Raw genomic sequence first — 20,474 nt, forward strand, 5'->3', positions numbered from 1 at the left:
GGTCCCTCATTGTCCCCAACCCTGCCCAAGCCCTGGCGGGCCAGGACAAAGTGTAAGGATCCATTCTATGTGAGCAAAGGCTGGGAAAGATCATCATTTCTGGGCTCTCCAAACTGTTTCTTTCTCTTCTGCAAACTAAGAAGTTGCCAGAGAAAAGAAACCTCTGAGATGAGATAAAATGATGCAACTGAAAAGTAAACCGCTTTGCATATGAAGAGCATTAGTTTTTAACTGATAAAGTGCAATTTAGTAAGAATCTTTGGGGGAATGTGATGTGCTCCTGGGATTTTTAGCTTTGACCAACATAAACCACAAAGTTTCAGTTTACCTGAATGCCAGTGCCCCCCCTGCCATGAGCAGGGACATCTGCACCAGCTCCGGTTGCTCAGAGCCCCGTCCAGCCTGGCCTGGGATGTCTCCAGGGATGGTTCAGCCACCACCTCTCTGGCCAACCTGGGCCAGGCTCTCACCACCCTCAGGGCCAAGAATTTCTTCCTCGTGTCCAGCCTGAATCTCCCTCCTTTAGTTTAAAACCATCACCCCTTGTCCTATCTAATGATTTCATTCCCACAGAGAAAGTGCAAGACCCTTTGTCCCCCGGTGTCATTCCACTGTTCCCCAGCCTGTCCCATCCATCTCCAGCCTGTCCCATGCCCGAGTGGTGATGCTGCCGCACTCTCAGTGTGTCCGCTGTCTGCAAAGCCGGTGCGGGAAAAAACCTGATGAAAAATCTAGAGTTTACTGTGCCACAAAGCCGCTGACAGCCCCAGCGTGTCCCTGCTGAGAACGGCTGGAGAGGTGACTTAATTGATGCTCTCAATTAACACGGCAGGACGCGCCCTGCGGCCGGGGGGGCGGGTACCGCTGCAAGCGGAGATTTGGGCACCGGGAGCGGGCTGGTCGGTGAGCCCGGCGGGTCCGGTGCCTCCCGCTGGGTCGAAGCCCCCGGCCCGCACAGCCCCCCGGGTACCGGCTCCAGGGGCAGCACCGGGGGCTCCGGGGCAGGACCGGGGGGAGCGGGGCGGGGAGCAGGACCGGGGCTCCGGGGCAGGACCGGGGGGGTCTGGCGGGGCGGGGCGGGGCGGGGCCGGTCAGGCCCCGTCGGCTCCGCTGCGAGAAGCGGCCGGTGCCTCCTCCGGGGGAGCCGCAGCGGCACCGGGCAGGACCGGCACTGGGAGGGACGGGGCCGGGGCTGGACCGGAGCGGGACCGGAGCGCAGCCCAGCTCGGGACCGGGCGGAGGCGGGGCCGGGGAACGGGCCGGTTCCAAACCCGCCCCCCGCGGCGGGGAGGAGGCGGTGGCCGAGCCCCCCCGTAGCGAGGCGAGCCGGGTTCCAGCCGAGCCGTGCCGAGCCGCTCCGAGCCGCTCCGCCGCTCGCCCATGGCGGCCCCCGGCCCCACGCGTGTCCCGGCCCCGACACGGAGCCGCCGCTGAGCGCCGCGCACCGGCCCGGCGTGCAGGTAAGGCCCGCGGGCAGCCCCGGCTCGGCACCGGGCACCTGCCCGCCCCGCGACGGATCCTGGCCCTCGGCCGGGGCGGGCTCCAGGGCTCCCTCTGAGCCCCGTTCCCCCGGGGGAGCCGCTCAAACGCGTCCCCGCAGCTCCCGGTCCTGGCCCCGGGCTTCGCCGCTTCTTTTCGCCCCGCCTGGGGCCGCGCGTCCCGGCCGAGCCCCGGGGGTGCGATGCTGCCACCCCGCAGACGCGGCAGGACCGGCCCCTTTGGGCTTCCTGGGAGGATGCGGTTCGGGGGCAGAGGCAGGAGCCGGTCCCGCTCGGTGTCGGGGCCGCCTTCGCGGCTGCCGACGGAGTTTGCTTCATACTTGGAGACCGTCCCGCCACGCAGAAACACAAACACGGCCCAGGACGGCTCAGGGTGCTGTTTGTTCACAGGAGAGGGGGAAAATGCGTCCTGTCTAAATATTATTTTAAAAAACGGAAGGATCTACGGCTGGGCTCTGCTTGCATCTGCAACCCCGTCACCTTCTCCTGGCTCCAGCCACCAGCTTTCGGCTGCTGCCGAGCTGTGGTAACCATATCCAGAGCTTAGCAGGGGCTGGGAGGCGAATTTCACCCCGGTGTCGAGGGAGGGAATTTCCCACTCTTGCTGCGGTCTGTACGAAGGCTTTAAAAAAACAACCTAGACCTCGGATGTCTTTATTGCACATATATGGTAGCTTGCAGCCAGCACGGATTTAAATCCTATCGTTGCTTCGGGAGCCAATCCGCAATTAGGCGCTGGGTCGAGGGCATGGTTTATCGCAGCGGGAGAAGGGACTGGTGGCTGTCGGAAGCGGCGTGCCAGTCATGGATGTGTGCCGGAGTCCCAGGTCTGAAGCCAGGATCATGTGGGGATTGCAAATTCAGACTCCCACGCTGGTGGGTGCTCCCAGATTTAATGGCAGAAGTGGCAGAGAAATCAAGCAGGGAACTGGGGGGCTCTCTGTGTGGGGTTTTAGCTGCTGGTTTTAACTGAACCTCTGGTTCAGACTCAAATCTACCCATTGTGGCACTGATTCCAGGTTGCAGAGCGGAGCCAGCGATGCTGTGCCTGAGATTTGCTCTGTGCTGTGGCAGTGCCCCGCAGGAGCATCCTCAGTGTCACCGGGCGGCTGGCCAGGGCCAGGCTGCGGGCTCGTCCTGCGCCTCCAGCCCCAGCAGGTCCAGGGCTGGGCTTGGGTGGGTGGGAAATGAGACTTTCCTACGTTTCTACATCTCTAAATAGTGCTGGATCTCCAAGTGCTCGCTCAGTCCTGGTCCAGCTCCTGTCTCGCCTGCAGGAAGGAGCAGAGGAGGTGCAGTGCATCCTGATGCTGGCTGTGGGCACACTGGGGATACCGGCCTGTTCCTCCTGCTTTGCAATCGGTCTGTGCACGGTTGCAGCTATTTTGCAGAAGGGTTTAGCACTAGGGCCAGGCTCCTCCTGAGCTGCATGGCCACAGGATTTGCAAGGGCAAAGAGAGAGCCCAGCACCTTCCCAGCCTCATTGCGTGCAGCCCCCGGGCTGTAAATAAGAAAATCTAGTCCCATCTGCTGTGACACATCCTGGGCGGACATGCAGGTCCTGGCACTGCTCCGGCATCCCTTCGTCCTGGGAGGTGGGCACCCCTGGGTGCCGGTGCTGATGGAGGGTTGGGTGGTGCTGGAGCTGAGGCTGCACTGGGTGCCCTCCCATGGTGCAGCCGTGAATCACAGCTCGGCCATGTCCCTGCTCGCCCAGCGAAACACCCGTCCCAGGGCTGTCCCATGGCCATGCCAGGTGCCAGAGCTCCAGGGTGTGATTTTAAGGTTGATTTCCACCTTTGGAACACTGCAGATTCACAATATCGACTTTTTGAGGTCAAGGGACCTCTCATGTGGCTCTAAGCACAGCCCAGCTGGTCGCGTGGCCAGAGCAGGTGTCACCTTGGCTGTCCCCAGTGGCACTCGGCACACAGGGCAGGCAGGTTCCTGTCCTGGAGAGCCCCATCCTGTGACACGTTGAGCCATGCAGGGGGGACTCGGGGGTCACAAAGAGCCGACAGCTGCCTGTTGGTATCAGCCCCTTCCTACAGAGCATCTCGTGGTACCCGGTGGGGCTGAGCCTCAGCGGAGGGGGAGATGCTGAGAGGAGGGGGGGTCCAGGGGCCCCGCGTGGGTGCCCATCGCAGGAGCTGCCGTAGCGCAGCTCCGAACTCGTGCGTGCTTTCCTGGTGTGGGGTTTTCTCTTTTTTTCTTTTTTCTCCCCTGGTGCCGCAGGCAGTTTCACTGCTGCTCTAAGCTAAAGCACATGTGCACAATCCCTCTTCCAGGACCCTTGCTAAGCCCGGCCAGGGCAGCAGCACGTGGTCCCGCTCCGGCGGCTCCCGGGGCTCAGCGTGCGTGGGGATGGGGCGAGGACCCGGGTACCAGCCCCTCCGCTCCCACCCTGCAGGGATCGCTTGGCATCCCGGGGATGCTGCCGTGGCGGTGCTGCCGTGGGGCAGACCTGTCCCTGGGTCAGGGTGAGCTGTCTGCGCCAGCTCCGCTGGTTGGACTGGAGAAATCCCACCTGACCCAACTTTTTTCTGGGATTCAACCAGCCTGGAGTAGCCTTTCCACATTAAACTTGGAGGAGAGGAAGAGAAACCCAAACATGCTCTCCCTTGGTTGTGCCGTGCGTGGCACAGAGATGCTCTCACGTGAAGGAGCATCCCGAGAGCGTAGGAACGACGCAACCCCCTCTGCGATCGCCTGGGAAGGGAAATGCCACGAGCAATTTCATTCCCATCGTTCCTTCATCACGAAACCCGAAATGGGCTCACTTTGTAATTCAACATCCAAAGAGCTAAATTGAAACAATCTATTTGCCGCCGCGGTGTTCTCGAATGATGACAAAAAAGCATTTCCTTCCGCTGCTGTTCAAAGGCCGCGTCGTCAGCGTGTCAGTGCCCTAATAAGAAATGTCAGTCGCATCAACACTGTTTTTCATGAAGTGTTTTGATTTTGATGGAACCACTTTTTTTTTTTTCCACCAGAAATGTTTTCCTTTGAACTTTGTCCAAAGCGAGTGTATCGAGGGATGGCTGGTGGCTGCAGGAGGCAGGAGGGCAGCCTGCCCACCCTCGCTGGGGAAGGCGGCTTTCCGAGGGACCAGCATCCCCCGCAGCCCTGGCACAGCAGGACATGTCCCAGGAGGGGAAGATCCTCCTTTAGCATCACTCTCAGGATGCAATAATTCAAGGCAGGAATTGCATTTTCCTCTGTTTCTGCAATTTTTTGCAGCGCAGGGAGTCTAGCTGCATGGTGCTCAGAGAGGGGTGATAAATCCATCCCATGAGCTCTCCTTGGTGGTGCCCGGTGCGGGACAAGGAGTTTGTTTGTGAGCAAGGTCCGTGTTTGCGGGGTTTGCCGTAACGGGGCTCCGGGTTCAGGGAGCCCCTTGATTTCATCTTGACTTTGGCGTCCCCGCGTCTCGCTCAGATGGCAGAGCTGTTCGCAAAAGCAGCGCTTGCGTCGCAGACCAGGCCATGGGCTTCTGCACGGTTTGTGGTGGCTTTTTTGCCTTTAATAATGTTGGTTTTGGCTGTGCTGTGACTGGGCTGGCTGGCAGCACAGTGTGTATTTATTGCTGGTTGTTGCTGCCCCCTGACCCTCCCCTATAAAACACCGGGGCCATTTGCCTTGGTGAAGGTGGCCCAAACTATTCTGTGGCTCTATTCTATTCTGTTCTGTTCTGTTCTACTCTACTCTACTCTATTAATTATCTTTTTGGGTTTTCCCTCTCTGCTGCCTTCCCCACGACAGACAGGGATGCCAAGCCCTTATGCAACATGGGGGAGGCCAAAGCTGGCCAAAACCTTGGATAGGAACCAATATATCATCACCCCCTTGAGCAGGTGCTGCGTCCCACCCAGGGACACCAATCCCACCCCTCCTGGGTATCCCCAAGGAGCGGCTCGCTTCTGGTTTAATAGAGCAGCTGTTGTCTTCGTTAAGTGGTGTTGGCTTATTAAGAGCACATTTTTGAGGCTTAGCAGCTCCGCGGAGCCGTCTGGGAGGGACGGTGCCAGCAGCAAAGCCACCGCGCGTGGCAGGAGGATGCGGGAGGCGGCGGCCGGCAGCGATGCTGCGCCCAGCCGGGCTGGGCTGGGTACCAGCAGCATCGCCCCACTGCCCCACACTGCGGGGGACGTGCCTGTTTAGTGCCCACGGGCAGTGGGAAGGGGCAAAGGAAAGGCTGAGGGACCCAGCGAGGATCTGGGGAGGACGGCGGGATGTGGGGCTTTTCTGTGCCTGCCGGCTCCGCTCCCGTACGCAGCGGGAGAGGAGATCCGCAGCAATCCATCTTCTCGCTGGATCCTTCCTCCTGCTGCGCCGGTATCTTCCAGCAACTTCTCCTTTAATTTCCTGTTGCTCCGAGCAGCACCGGTGGGTCCCGCAGCAGCATCTGGGGCTGGGAAAGGTGCAAAAGGGGCAGAAAAGGGGCAGATTGTGACTGCCCCGCGGTCCTGCCCTCACCTCGCTGCCGGTGTCGGCTCCTCCGCAGGAGCACGGGCAGGATTTGGGTGGCCGCGCTTGGGTTGCAAAGAATGTTTTATGGCAGCATCTGCTCAGGGCTGGAAAACAATCCTGATCTCTTATCCACAAGTTTGATTGGATCAGGAGTTGCGGTAGAAGGGTGGGAAGGACAGTGCCTCTGCAGCTCTCCCACATCGACGTCCCGGGATCACTCGGGTGCAATCAGAGAGTTTGAAGGACAGAACTTGGCTTTTTTGGAAGCTTTTGCAGAAAGCCTCTGGTCCCTGAGAGCATCCCGAGTGGGTTTTCCCTGCAGCGACAGGAACTCTCGGGGGAATTGAGCATCTGCATCGGCGCGATGCTGCACCACCTTGTCTGCATCTCTGCGTGCACGGGTCCAGGTGATCCGACCTGCTGCCTTTTGGAGACCCCGTGGTGATTCCCGTAATCTCCAGCCCTCTTTATCCCAAGCACCATCCAGTTCTGAGCTTCTTCCATCCCAAATCTCCATTCCCACTCTACTGCTGTTGCTGTCTCGGGAGGAATTTCTCATTTGTTCCCTCTGGAGCAGCACTAAGTCGTTCAATGTGTTGGCAGTTGCTGCGGTGCTCGGGCAGTAAACGCTAATGCGATATTAGTCTGTGCACCGTCCAAACCCCACTGGAAGGGTTTAGTGCAAATTGGATTTGCAAACCTCTCTCGGGTCTCTCTGCCCTTTAGCAAAGCACTGTAATCCCCGGCGGGCGCCTTGACAAGCCGGCTCCTCCTGTGCAAAAAAAAAAAAAATATATATATATAGGGAAAAAAGGGAGTGAAGATACAGGAGATTTCCCATTGCTGGGCTGGAGGTGGCATCGGTATCACCTGCGCTTCTTGGTTGGGATGCGGGTGAGGGATGTGGTTGAGGGATGCAGTTGAGGGATGCAGATGGATGCTCATCCGTCACGGGTCACCTCGGGGCTGTAACTCCCCCATCCTGCCCCCAAAACAGCTTTTTTTTCTTGTCCTGCTTGCAGGGATGCTGAGTTAGGGCAGGATCTGACCCTTATTTTTCTGCAGATGAGGACGGGAGTTATGAAGGTGGGAGCTGAAGGGACAATACCGAAACACGTGGAAAAGCCACAGGTGGTCACTCTGCTCCCACGGGTGCCCTGGAAAAAAAAATCGGGGAATTAATACATGGAGCATTTCAAGGACCGTTGTGCTCCGAGGGCATTTTTGCAAAGGGCAAACTGAGGCACGCTGCGGCACAGTGACCCCCCATGGCATCTGGGGCTGCTGGAGCGTGTTGCAACGCTGGCCAAGTCTGCAAAGAAGGAAAACCCCCGAAAACAGGGAAGGTGAAAGCAGCCGAAGCCGCCACGTGGGGGAAGTGGATGCTTTTCTGGCCTCTGTTGTGGTTTTCCCTCCTGGATGCCACCAAGGGCTTTTACTTTCTTGGGGGAAAAAAGGAGATTTTTGCCCCCAGTGCACCCGTGGCAGCTCACAGATACCAGCGGTGTCGAAACTGGCCCAGAGGAAAGCACATCTGGGGCCTGGGTTCCATCTCACTGCCAAAATTTAAGCTTTTAACCCTATTTCCCGAGGCACTGGGATTGTTCAAACAAGCCACAGTAATTAGTTTCCTCCAACAAACCACCCTTTTTGGCATCGTGCGGTTATTTAGTGTGTGTGAGGGGGGTGGTTTGTCACTCCAGAAAAAAATAAAATGACGTTCAGACTTCGGGTTTTGGCATGAGGGGGGAATTTTGGGCTGGGGAAACGGTGTTGGGTGGTGGATGCGGCCGCTGTTTGCTGGCACAGCAGCACCCATGGGTGCCCGGTGCTGGGCGGGTCTTGCTTGTGCTTTTTTTTTGGCTGCAGATATCCCTGATTTCCTGCAAGGTTACAGAAAGCATCCTGGGTTTGGTAGGATTTTGAAAGATATATTTTCTTTTCTCTGCCCACCAGCAAATGGCCATTTCCACAGAGATTTGGCTGCATCAGCTGGTTTTTTTGCAGTTTTTATTCCCACCTTGTTTCCTGTTACGACGTTATTCTGCGTCGTGCTCTGGCTGATGCTCCAAGCGATGCCATCCTGAATCATTTTATTATAATTTTTTCTCTGATTATTCGTCTCTTATCATAAAAGAGCGGCTCTTGCTGACACTTAGAACCAGCTGAATCAGCTTATGAAGGTTTTTGGGCTGCCGTAGCCTTGCTACGTTGGCGAAGCAGTCGCACCTCGTTGGAGTCAGCAGGGACATGGAGCCACCGGGCTGGGGACCGTGATCCAGGGACCACATTGCCCATGTCCAACCAGCTGGGATTTTTAAGCACTTTGGCTAATTATTTTGGCTAGGAAGAGGAATAGAGGTCCCCCAAAATGTGATGTTTTTCTGTTATTTTTTTGGCAGAACTGCTGGGCTGAGAGGTGTTGGGGTGCAGGTCTCGGCTGGGTGTCCCCAGACCTCCCTGCGGGCACCTCCCAGGTGTCCCTGAGCTGCATTTAAACCGCTTTTTTCTTTTTTAATGCTGATTTATATTGTAGCTGCGTATCCGTTGTCCCCTGGCGAGGGATGGGGTGGGATGGGCAGGGATGGGGTGGGATGGGCAGGGATGGGGTGGGATGGGCAGGGATGGGGTGGGCAGGGTGTGAAGCAGCATCTTTGTTTGCCCTCGCAGGGATAAGCCAAGCCCAGCCAGGGCTGAGCCAGGCCTAACAGGAACCTGGCAGGACAGGGCGGCAGAAATCCCCGCGGATTCCTCCCTCCGGGCACCCGCTGCGTATCTCTTGTTAATTAATAACATGAAAACCCGCACGGGAGCTCTGGGGAAGGAATCAAAGGCACCGGCGCTGCCTCCCAGGGGGTGGACGCATCACCCCCCAGGGTGGCCGGGTTCCCCGCTCTGGGGCGGGTGCTGGGTGGTGGGAGCTGAGGTCCACGCTGCGGTAACGGTGGGAATAGGGATGGGACCAAGCGCAGGGCTGCTCCGTCTGATGGCAACGACCCGGGCTCAGCTCAGCAGGGCTGGAAAGCTGCACCCCAGCCTTGCTCCCCACGCTGAGCCGCAGCATCCCGGCCGCGGCGGAGCCGGGACATCCTCCTTGTCCAGCCGCGGCGTGGCCACCGCCCCCCGGCATCGCCGTGGGGTGCACACCCCAGCAAACGCTTCAGCGCTGTCGCATGGGCTTGGGGGGGACTTATTGTTCTTATTATTTTTATGGTGATGATGAGGTTGTGCGTGGTTTGTCGGCGTTTTTTTGTTTTTGTTTTTTTACCCAGCTGTTTGGAGAGATGTAAACCAAACCTGCCGTAATTCAGCCCGAACGTAAATGTCATGTCAGCGTGGGAACGGCGCAGCTTGCCGACGGCTGGCGTGTTCAGCCGAGGGGCTCCCCGTGCTGCTGGCAGCGCCGATGCTCCCCCCGCCCGGCCAAACCCCGTTTCCCCACCACCACCCCGCGGGTCTGGGACCGGCTCTGCCATCACCGTGTCCTCGCCAGGGCTGTGCCGAGCGGCTGAGCCAGGACGGGCTTTGGTGTCACCCCAAAAGGCTTTTCCTGGAGGAACCGGGGTGCATCAGGGACCCCAGGGATGAGGGGGCTGCCTCGTTTGTGCTCGTCCCCTTGCGGGGGGAGCCGGGGCTGTGGGAAGAGCTTCGGAGGTTCTCGTGCTGGGCTGGTTTTCACTCAGGCAAAGCAGAACCATGTGTCCCGCGCTCCGCTCTGGTTTTGCTTACGGGGAGAGCTGGGGAGGGGAGGGAGGCGGCGCAGGGACGAGCCAGCGCGGCGGGACGTGGGACACGTCCTGGCCGTCGGACACGTCCTGGCTGTCGCCGCTTTGGGCATGTGCAGCTGTGGGACAGCGGCTGGCGAGGACGCGGGTGACGCTGCCGTGTGGCCCCAGCCCGGGGATGGTGACGCTCCATGTCCCCGGAGCAGAGCTGGAGATGGGGACATTGTCTTTCTTCCCCTCCTTTATGCACCTACTCACTGCCAAAAGAGCAGGAAAATCCAACAGTTAACTCAGATCAGGGTTTGTTGGGTGTTTTTTCCTTTTAAGACTCCCCATTTTGGGGCCAGTTTTGCCATTTCGGGGCTGGTTTGACCCTGGGACAGGGACCATCCCGCTGCAGCATCTGATACTCTCAGTGCAGCATCCGCCTTGGTCAGGGGCATCAGACGCACCGATGCTCTTGGGGGGGGTCAATTCCCCCAAAAATCATGTCCGGACCTTGCTGTAATTTTGGGGGACTCTGCCGCCCCCATCCCCTCCGGGACCGTCCCCCGAGCGGGTCCGGGCGTTTGCTGCCGGAGGAGCCGCGTTTCAGCCGCCCCTGGAGCCGCTTCCCCATGAGCCTGGATGGAAATTGTTTAATTCCTGCAGGGTGAGTCATGAGGAACCGGGATTTCAAAGCCGTTTGGCTCCCATGTAAGGCACTAAAATAAACAGTGTGTGGCAGGTGGAAGCTCTCCCTGATGTCCTGTCAAGGCTTTTGTCTTTCCAAGTGGTTTTGTGTTGCCAGAAACCCTCGGCCGCTCCATGGCCTCATCCATTCTTGCGGCGTGGCTGAGGCTGAGCGCTTGAGAATGATGAATCAATGCCCGGAAGCATGAATCGACTGAAAATTAATGACACATATTATAATGTCTTTTGGGTTCTCTGCTTTCTGGGCTTTGAAGCTTCAGGATAGAAAGTTTTCGCATCTCCACCTTTCCCCTCCAGCAAGGATTCAGGGTAAAAAAAAAAAAATGCAACTCTGCTTTTCCTCCTTTATCTCATGACTCCAGGAGCTGAGGCTTTACGGAGTCGGCGGATATCGGAAACAAATCCTAAGGGTCTGCTTGAAAAACTGGGAATGAGTTAGAAAAAAAAATAATAGCTATGAGAAAAACCGAGAGTGTGAAGAGCAAGGGAAGTCCGAGAAACCCCAAATGCTCCATTTCTGTGAGCAAAGGCGGTGCGTCCGCAGGGAGGGATCGCTGGGTTTTGATTGAGCAGTAACAGGCAGTGGAAACACCCACGCTTGGGAGCTAAAGCAAAAAAACCTCCGACTAGAAATGAGGTTCAATTGACTTTATTTTGCTGAACAGCGAGGGTGATCAAGCCTTGGAAAAGTTTATTTAGGGCCACGGGCTGGATTTGTTGGATCCCCTTCAAAAAGAAAGACGAGAGGCAGGAGATGCTCGGAGAGGGGTTTTGGGGAGGACCTGCAGCAGGAGCCACACTGAGCCATGGGGGGTGGTTGCGCTGCTGTTTGTTGGGGTTTTTTCTTGAAATTCTCAGTTCTTCAGGAAATGGGGCTGGTTTGGGGCTGACCGGAGGGGAAGGGTCCTCTCCTGCAGAACTGAGTTTCCCACTCGGGAGCAGACCCAGCACAACTGGACGGTTGTGATCACGTTCATGGGTTACCAGGAGAATGTGTGAAAATGGGCCCTTTCAGCCTGTTCTCCAGAAGAAAAACTGAGCAAAAACTTTGCCTTTCATCAAGGCAGCAGGATCCTGAGTCCCTCCCTGCGATGTAACGTGGCTGCAAGCGCCCAAATCCTGCCAGGATTTGGCCCAAGATGCTCCTCACCAGCTGCCGGTTCCACCCGTTTCAGCTCCTCGCAAACCCTTTGCACGCGCGTGTGCAAAGCGCTGCCTCCAGGTGCACAGCGCATCGCAGGGCACGGGCACCTCTGGGCGCACAGCTGCACCCGGGAGGCGCGGGGCTGCACCCCCTGGGTCTGAACAGGGCGGCTGGTCCGGAGGAGAACGTGTCGAACCCCGTGTCACTATTTATCGCTGCTGGGAATGGATTTAAAATACGTGGAAACGAGGAAGATGCTCAGACATCATCCGGGTGAGTCACGGCTGCGATTCCTGTGCGTGTTTTTCCTTCCCCCCGCCCCAAACTGCAGCTTTCGCCGCAGGTTGGCACATGCGGTCCGTGACTTTTTAGAGCAAGAGAAACCAAAGGCAAAGCCCGGAATAATTTTTTTGGGATTGTTTCACACGTCAGAACTGGCGTTTTACTCTTTTGAAAGGTCACCGGTGGGCGGGTGGGGGCCAAAAGCGCTGGCTGATGAAATAGGAGGCGTTTTTACGGGACGTGCAGCGAGGCTGCAACCGCCCTCCTAAAATTTTCTGGGCTCGCAAGAAGCCAGAGGCCCCTTCCCAGGTGGATGGATGGAGTGTTGCAGCCCTTCCCTCCCCGGCGCGGGGCGACGGGCTGAGCCCCCCGGAGCAGCGGGGCTGGCGATGGGGGTCGGGCTCGGCTCCCCTCCCAAAGTGCCCCGACAGCAGCTGCCGAAAGCCGCTCGTCCTCCCGGGGAGCCAGCACGGCCCCCGTGCGCGGGGTCCCTTCCCCACCTCTGTCCTTCACCTGGAGCTGCTGTTTCTCCGCGAGTCCTCCCTTCCCCAAGTTTTCCAAATTTTTCAATAATTTTACAAGCTCTCCAAGAACGAGCTGCAATTTTCTCAGGCCTTCTGCGTTTAGCACCGGCCCCGCTGCCTCGCTGGGAAGCGTTTGGTGCCGGTGAGCGTTTCTGGTGCCTGTTCCCCACTCCTGCTCAGACCTCAGAGGAGAAACGCGAACATAAGGGCCCTAATTACGATGATAAATTTCTATATGAACGCACCCAGCGGCTCCATCACCGCCCAGCACCTGCGGGTTGGGGAAACCCGCTTGACCTTGGCTCTGTGGAGGAGAAGCAGCAGCAGATGGGGACAGACGGGGACAACAATGTCCCCATCCCTGTCCCCATCTCTGTCCCCATCTCTGTCCCCATCCCTGTCCCCATCCCTGTCCCCATGCCCTCCCACCAGCCAGACGCAAGCCCTGGACCCGCCGCAGGTTTTGCTGCCGTTTCTCGCGGGTCCCGGCCAGCTCCCCGCTCCGAACCCCGGCGGGATTTCACCATTTTACCTCACCTTATATGGTGAAACTATTCTTTTTCTAGCTTGGCATTGTTTATAGCCCGGTTGAAAATATTTAGACTCTGACTGGGGTTCTACAATTATCTCGTAACCTACAGGGCATACAATTACTGCCAGTTAATGTGCAATTATCTGCATCCTGTAAAATAAAGGGTTTGCTGGCGGGGAGGCAGCATTCGCAGCCCTTGTTGTTTTCTACAATAACAGCAAAAGCGAACCTGTCAAATTCCGTTTTAAAATAAATATTTTTTTCCCCGGTCAATTCTATTTGGCAGATATTGCTAAACTAGGGTTGGCTTTTTTTTTTTTCCTTCTCTCCTTTTTTTTTTTTTTTTTCCCCCCATGGAAAATTTATTTAAAAAAGGAGAAATGTTTGGAGTTTGCAAGGAGCTGAAATTAAAAAAAGGGGCCAGGAGGCGGCTGCAAGTCCGAGCTGCTTTCCAGAGCCCGACTCTGATGGGGATTTCATGGCCGAGGGCTCATTGACGGGAGCACAGACCCGATTCCCGTGGCCACCACAGGGTCACTTGTAAAATCCCCCCAGATCCAACCGGCTTTGGACGGAGAAAATCAAGTGGCGCAAGGTAAGGGCCCGGCGAGGGAAATGGCAGCGGGTTTTATTTAATGCTTCGAGGGGCTGCGGGGTTCTGACCCCGGACGATCCGTGCGGCTGAGGTGACGGTCCCACCACAAGCTGGGATGGTCCAACCACTCTGTTAATTTTTTCCGGAGTTTTTAATGATTTGGGCTGGTTTTGATGGAGCTGTCGCATCTGTGTGCTGGAGGGGCAGATTCGGGCTCCGGTCGAGTAGCGCGACCCTGTTCCCCGACGCAGTCGGAGCAGAGTTGTGCCGGGGACATCGGACCTTATTGTGGTGGGGACATCGAACATTATCATGGTTGGGACATCGACCCTCATCGTGGTGGGGACATTGAACCTTATCACAGTGGGGACATTGAACCTCATCATGGTGGGGACATCGAACCTCGTCACTGGGGGGACACTGAACGCCCCAGGGCTCTGCGGGGTGGGGCGGTGACAGCGCCGGGGGCTCTGTGTCCCCAGGGAGGGTGCTCCAGGCAAAGAGGTGTCACAAGCTGACGTGGCATGGGTCTGTCCATCCTTTACTTCCTGCAGTATCGGTCCCTGGTGCGAGGAACCCCAGGGACGGAGGTGGGTTCCAGCCGCCCAGCCAGCCCGTGCGCTGCCGGGGACGGATCGCACGAGGACGCTGAGTTGTCCCCGTTGCCAGCAGCGGCCCCTCGCCACCCTCGCTGGCCACGGCCCGTTTCTCCTTTGCAGCACAGCCCTGGGTTGCACCGTATGTCCGTGCCTCAGTTTCCCTGTTGCAAAACCAGTCTCGGGAGGGTGGAGGGGACGAGCTGGAGCCAAGGGGACGCTGGGGGCCCCGCGGGAGCTGATCAGCCCCAGCCGTGCGGGGGGGGGTGAGGGTCCCACAGGCGAAGGCCGCGTAACAAGGATATTTGTTTTGCCTGTTTTGCAGAGTTTCAATGTTCTGACTTGCTCTAAGATGAAGGTATGGAAGTTTGCAGCCATTGCATCGATGCTCCTCAGTTCCATGTTATCCATTTTAGTTTGTAGAGACATGTTCAACGGAAGCCGGACATACAGCCCCTTGCCTTCCTCGCCGTCTTCCTCACGGGCATCCTCCTCATCCTCCTCATCCTCCTCCTCCTCCTCGCTGCCGGTGGCTCCGCGGAGATCCCCCCGGGCCCTGCGCCGCCACAGCTCGCTGCTGGCCCAGTGTAAGCCACTCTGCGCCCCCACCGTGCGTGTCCCCCCCGCGCCCGCGGGATCGCGCCCCAGCCCCGCAGCGGGACGCGCTGCCGGCTCGCGAGCAAAGCCCGGCGGGTTTATTCCCCGTTTGCTTTCCCCCACCCTCCCTTGCTGCCGTGCATCCCCTTTGGGAGTGTTTAAAGAGGAGCTGGGGGGGTCCTGCAAGACTGCAGCCGCTGGGCACCAAACCTGAGTGCGAGAAAGTCGGCTCTCCGCGGAGGGAAACCGAACGCAAGCAGCTCGTCTTAACACAAAGAAGCTGCTTTTTAAGCTCCAAACGGCTTTTAAAATTTTCTTTTAAAATTCCTGCGCTATTTTTACAAAAGCGCAATGTCGAACGGGAGCTGGAAGGAGGGGAAGGCTCCGCTCGGCGGGGTCAGCGGCTCCCTGAGCGCCGCTCGGCACCGGCAGCCGCCGAAAACTCCGGCGTGTTTGCTTGGATTCAAACCAGAGGAACTGCTTTTTGGGTTGAAATTTGGAAATCGACGACAAGCTGTCAAATTACGCTTTCCTCTGTCTTTCCGGTGCCTGCCGTGGTGCCGAACTGGACTAAGCCCAGCTTTAGGGTTAGGACAAAGGGACTTGGACGTTGCCAGTGGCAGCTGGGGACGGTTTCCGTGGGGCTGCTGGTCTTGGGGGGCAGCTCTTCCACCCAGCCACAGGGACCCAGTGCAGATATTAAATTTGTTGCTATTTCTCCCCAGTCCCATCACAGCTTTTCTGCAGCATCATCTCTTGCTTGGGATGTGGCTGTTTTTCCACTTTTGTTTGGGTTTTTTTTTTTTTTTTTTTTTTGCGTGTGGGGGTGATGCCACCAAAGAGCAGCACCAGCATCTTTAATTCCTGCCGGGATGCTTTTTGCAGGTGTTTTGGCCTTTCGATATCCCAGCCGGTTGCAGCCACCTGGAAAACATGAGCGTGGCAGGATTCCGTTGGGGTCCCGCAAAATAGTTGATTTTTAAGCGTGCACTCGATGTTGTGCAGTGGAAGGGGCTGTTTGGGACAGCGCCAGGCAGGGGAGAGCTGGTGGGGAGAAAAAAAGAAAAGAAGGTAGAAGGGGGAAAGGGGGAAAAAGGCAGATTTGGGGTTTCTTTTTGCTGTGGCCACCCCTGAGCCCACCTTGGGATCCCCGGTCGTGGTGTTTGGGATTTAAAGCCTTCAGGCACCTCGTGCGCGTCTCACGGGCGGCTGCTGGGAGACGCTGCGGTTCGGCCGCGCGCCGCCGCGACACGGGGCTGAATTGTGCGATTTTGCAATTTTGTCCTTGGGGACATCCATGTGGGGGACGGCCACCACCCCGGGGGACCTCCGTCCTGGGGGACATCCACCTGCCCTAAAGGAACCTCCATCCTGGAGGACACGTGCCACCCCGGGGGCTCTCCGTCTTTGGGGACACCTTCCTGGCCAGGGGACCTCCATGCGGGGGGACATCCCTTCACCCCACGGTATCTCCATCCTGGGGGGCGGCCGCCCACCCCAGGTAACACCCACCACCCCAGGGGACACCCGCTAACGTCCGCCCCTTCTCTTGCAGACAGCAGCTTGCTGGAGAGCTACACGGAGGGGGAGATCCGGCAGCTGATCGCGGCGCTGGTGGAGCGCTACAGCCAGGCCATGAACTCGGGGGGCCACGAGCTGCCGCTGTTCCCCCGCGCCGGCAGCCGCAGGAAGCGCGCCCGCGCGCGCCACAAACCCTGCGCCCTGAAGGAGCTGGAGGTGAGCGTCAGCGAGCTGGGCCTGGGCTACGAGTCGGACGAGACGGTGCTTTTCCGCTACTGCAGCGGCACCTGCGAGGCCGCCGTCCGCAGCTACGACCTCTCGCTGAAGAGCATGAGGAGCAGGAGGAGGATCAAGAAGGAGAAGGTGCGGGCTCGGCCGTGCTGCCGGCCGCTGGCTTACGACGACGACGTCTCCTTCTTGGACGCCTACAACCGCTACTACACGGTCAACGAGCTCTCGGCCAAGGAGTGCGGCTGCGTGTGAAGGGCCGGGGCCCCCCGGGAGGAGCGGGAGCAGAGGCGATGTCCCGGCCCCGAAACCCGCTGGCACCGAGAGAGGGACCGGGGGCTGCGGCGGGGGAGAGGGACGGGCCCCAGACCTCCGGGTGGAGGAGGAGAGACTGAGCTGCTCGTGCGTGCCGTGGTGTGACTGTGCTGTGGTGTTACATCCCATGGCGTGGCCGTCCTGTGGTGTTACCGTCCCGTGGCGTGGCCGTCCCACGGCATTGCCGTCCCGTGGCGTGACCGTCCCGTGGCGTGACCATCTCATGGCGTTACCATCCCATGGCATTACTGGCCCATGACGTGACTGTCTCATGGCATGACCATCTCACGGCGTTACCATCCCGTGGTGTGACGTCCTGTGGCATTAACATCCCGTGGCGTTACTGCCCCGTGGTGTTACCGTCCCATGGTGTTACCATCCTGTGGCATTGCCGTCCCACGGCGTTACCTTTGGTGTTTCTGTCCCATGTCATTACCGTCCCGTGGTGTCACCGTCCCGCTGGCACAGCCCGTGCTGGCTGCACAGGACTAGCGACGCGGCTGTTGGTTCTTGGAGTGGTGACGGCTGCTTGTGGTTGTTGTCCCCCCCGGGGCGGCCTGGGGGTCCCTGTTAGTCCCCCAGGAGGGTGACAGTGGGTGTGCAAGAGGCACGGGGCACGTCGTACACTCGGGGTGTGTGGCGGGGACGGGGCGCGCTATGTCAGACGTACAGTTGTGTTACCAGCAAAACGGGTTGCAAAGCGGGTGTCCCCTGCACAGGGTGTCCCCTGCACAGGGTGTGCCACAGGCGGCAGAGGTGACAGGTGGCATGTGCGGCGTGCGCTGCGAGCCCCGCGCGTTGTGTGTTGGGGGTCCTACACACGCCAGGGCATCGCGCAGGGGCTGTGTTTGTGCGCGGAGGGTGTTGTGCGGGTGTTGCAGTGTATGGCCTGGTGCTGGTGCTGTGTGGTACTGGACAGGGCGTGCTGCACACACGGTGGGTGTTACGGGCTGTGTTTCACGCGCGGTGTGCGTCACAGGGTGTTCTGCACGCGTGGTGCGCGTCACGGGTTGTGCCGCACACACGGTGTGCGTTACAGGGTGTGCTTCATGCACGGTGTGCATTACGGGGTGTTCTGCACACACAGCGTGCATTATGGGGTGTGTTTCATGCACGGTGTGCATTACGGGGTGTTCTGCACACACAGCGTGCATTATGGGGTGTGCTTCATGCACGGTGTGCATTACGGGGTGTTCTGCACACACAGCGTGCATTATGGGGTGTGTTTCATGCACGGTGTGCATTACGGGGTGTTCTGCACACACAGCGTGCATTATGGGGTGTGCTTCATGCACGGTGTGCATTACGGGGTGTTCTGCACACACGGTGTGCATTGTGGGGTGTGTTAGAGGTGCGGGGTGTGTTGCACGGCCGCGGGGGCTCAGCCCTGTGCTCTGGCGCTGCCCCGTGTGGGTTTCCCAGGGCCCCGTCACCGCTGTGCTGGGGTCCCTGCGCTGCCAAGGGGCAACTCAGCCCCAAATCCCCACATTTGGGAGCAGAGATGCACCGACAGCGGTTTGTACTTGGGGGAAAGGCTCTGGCTCTGCTCCCTGTGCTGGCTCATGTCCCCTTCGCCATCGCCTCACTCCCCGCAGCCCCGGGCTTTTCTTCTTAAAACTCGTGCTAATCTGAAGTAACTGGATTAACCTCCCGTGCCCGCCGCGGGCAGCTGGGCTGGAGAGCGGCCGTGGCCGGGGGGTGGCAGCTCCCCAGGCCACCAGCGCAGCCGGGCGCTCGCGGGTGGGCAGCGCGGGCAGGAGCATCCGCGTTTGGCACCTCCCGAGCGCCGCGGCGGCTCCCCGGCCGCGCACGTGAGCTGTGCCCGTCGCCCCGCGGGGCTCAAGTCCTGCGGGAGAGGGGGCTCAGGCCTGGGCTTTGGCTCCGGTTTGCATTTATAGCGGTGTCACTCTTGTTTACTCTGCGGAGAAATAAATGAGACCGCAGACTTTTGCATTCTCTGGGCAGGCTATATTTGTTGCCTGGGATTGATGGGTTTTCTCCCCTTGGCCCTCTTCCCAGAAAAAGAAAATCATAAACAGAAGGAGAATATTGGTGTCATGTCCTGGGCATTAACCAACACAAGGGAAAAATGCCCCACTTGCCACCCCCAGATCACAGCGGCGTCCCAGCTCCTCAGTCCAGCTCAACAGGGGAAAAAAACCCCAAACACCCCCATCCCCGGGTGGCAGCAACGGGGATTTTTGTTCATACAGGAGGCGCAGCAGCTGGGGATGCTGCTGCAAGATTTTGGGGAGCACGTTACACCCCCGGGACGCGACAGCTCAGGTTGGGCTGGGACCCAGCTCTTCCTGCACCCGACCTCTGCAAAGGGCCACACTGGTGGGGTGTTGGGGGTTTTTTTTCGCTTGCTTTTCATCCAAATGTCGCTCTTGGCTGAGCAGAGCCAGGATGTAGCGAAGCAATATAAACACCATCCTTCAGCGGGGCTGGCGGTGCTCGGCGTCCCGGGACAGCAGCCTGCACTCTGTAACACCGAGTTTTTCCCCTCGCTGTTGGGAAAGAGAGACGGCGGGCGCGGGGCGCGAAACGCATCCGAGGGGCATCGCACACGGACCGGCCAGTGACCCTGCACCCTGCGGATGCAAACGCTGCTGAGACCAGACAAACTCGAGCTGTGTTGCAGGTGCACAGAGCTCCCAAAACAGCCTTGCAGCTCTACCAGGGAGAGTTTGCACCACTGGGTTTGGAAATTGGAAAAAAAATGCCCCAAAATAAGCAGCCGGGGGGAGCGCAGCGGAAGCGGGATGGGGAGAGCAGATGAGCAGCTGTCGGTGTGATCCGCACCGTGCTCACCGCAGAGAAGCAGCTCCCTCTTGACTTTAAAAAATAAAACAAGGCACCCAAACCTAATAATAATAACTGCACTCTCAAGGGCTTGGGTGCTTTCCAGTTCTCACTACTATAAAACTAAAATTAGTTTTGTTTCAAGCCTCCAGTAAAAAATAACCCAGGAAGCAGAGCGGCAGAGCCGGGTGAGGTGGTGCCGACGCAGCGCAGGACCAGCCGCGCTGGGGGGTCGTAGCCGGTTTCCCCGAGTTTCCTCCACTTCTGTCACCCTGAGCCCAAGGAGGTGCTGGGAGACCTCAGCGATGCTGCACTTCCCAAGCGGCTGTTGGCAGCCTGCGGGGTTTCTTTGCAGTCTGAAGGGATTCAGGGTGCTGTGGTTTGCAGGAGCAGGAGGAAGGCGCTCGGTCACCCCAAATCTGCAGCTGCAAAACACCCCCGGTGCAACCCCGCACAGCGCAAATCCAGCTGGCAACCCCCAAAAAAACAGGCTGTGGAAAAACCCCGGTGCAACGCGTGTGTTACAAACCGACATGAATAGCTCCAATTAATCTTTTTCTTTCTCTTTTTTTTCTTTTCCCTGCCGGCAGCTGCGCCCCGGCCCGTGCAGAGGTGCAGGGGAAGCGCCTGACGTGGCTGCGCCTGCTCATTTTTTTAACTTTTTTTTTTTGGGTGCAGCTGGGTTGCAGCTGGGATTTTCAACCGCAAAACTCCCCGGCAAAGCCTCGGGGTCGGCCGGGGTGTCGCGGCTGCGGGACGGGTTTTGCTCACACGTCCTTTTCCGTGCGTCTCGCCCGGGTATCGTCTCCTGCGCGAAGCTCCGTCGGCTCCGCCGCTCGACCGGTGCCTGCGCCGCTTCACCGGGCACGGCAACGTGGTGCCAGTCGCAAGGCTGATATTTCCCGAATGCTTTCCGTTTCTGCAGCTCTCTCTGCTGTAACAGGAGCT

At 58.6% G+C, this 20,474-nt stretch overlaps 2 protein-coding genes across 2 annotated transcripts; one reads left to right on the forward strand and one right to left on the reverse strand.

Moving 5' to 3' along the window:
- Window positions 1–816: 816 nt before the first annotated feature.
- Window positions 817–2,033, reverse strand: LOC135999269 (basic proline-rich protein-like). The gene is made up of 2 exons (XM_065652840.1): window positions 1,980–2,033; window positions 817–1,875 (listed from the first exon to the last, which is right to left on the reverse strand). Exons 1-2 carry the CDS (start codon window positions 2,031–2,033, stop codon window positions 817–819), a joined length of 1,113 nt encoding a protein of 370 aa, XP_065508912.1.
- NRTN (neurturin) lies at window positions 1,397–16,760 on the forward strand. The gene is made up of 3 exons (XM_065652788.1): window positions 1,397–1,460; window positions 14,386–14,647; window positions 16,213–16,760. Exons 2-3 carry the CDS (start codon window positions 14,413–14,415, stop codon window positions 16,659–16,661), a joined length of 684 nt encoding a protein of 227 aa, XP_065508860.1. The 5' UTR covers window positions 1,397–1,460; window positions 14,386–14,412; the 3' UTR covers window positions 16,662–16,760.
- Window positions 16,761–20,474: the final 3,714 nt, after the last annotated feature.

The sequence above is a fragment of the Caloenas nicobarica genome, chromosome 27 (assembly GCF_036013445.1).
Source record: "Caloenas nicobarica isolate bCalNic1 chromosome 27, bCalNic1.hap1, whole genome shotgun sequence".
Classification (NCBI taxonomy): domain Eukaryota; kingdom Metazoa; phylum Chordata; class Aves; order Columbiformes; family Columbidae; genus Caloenas; species Caloenas nicobarica.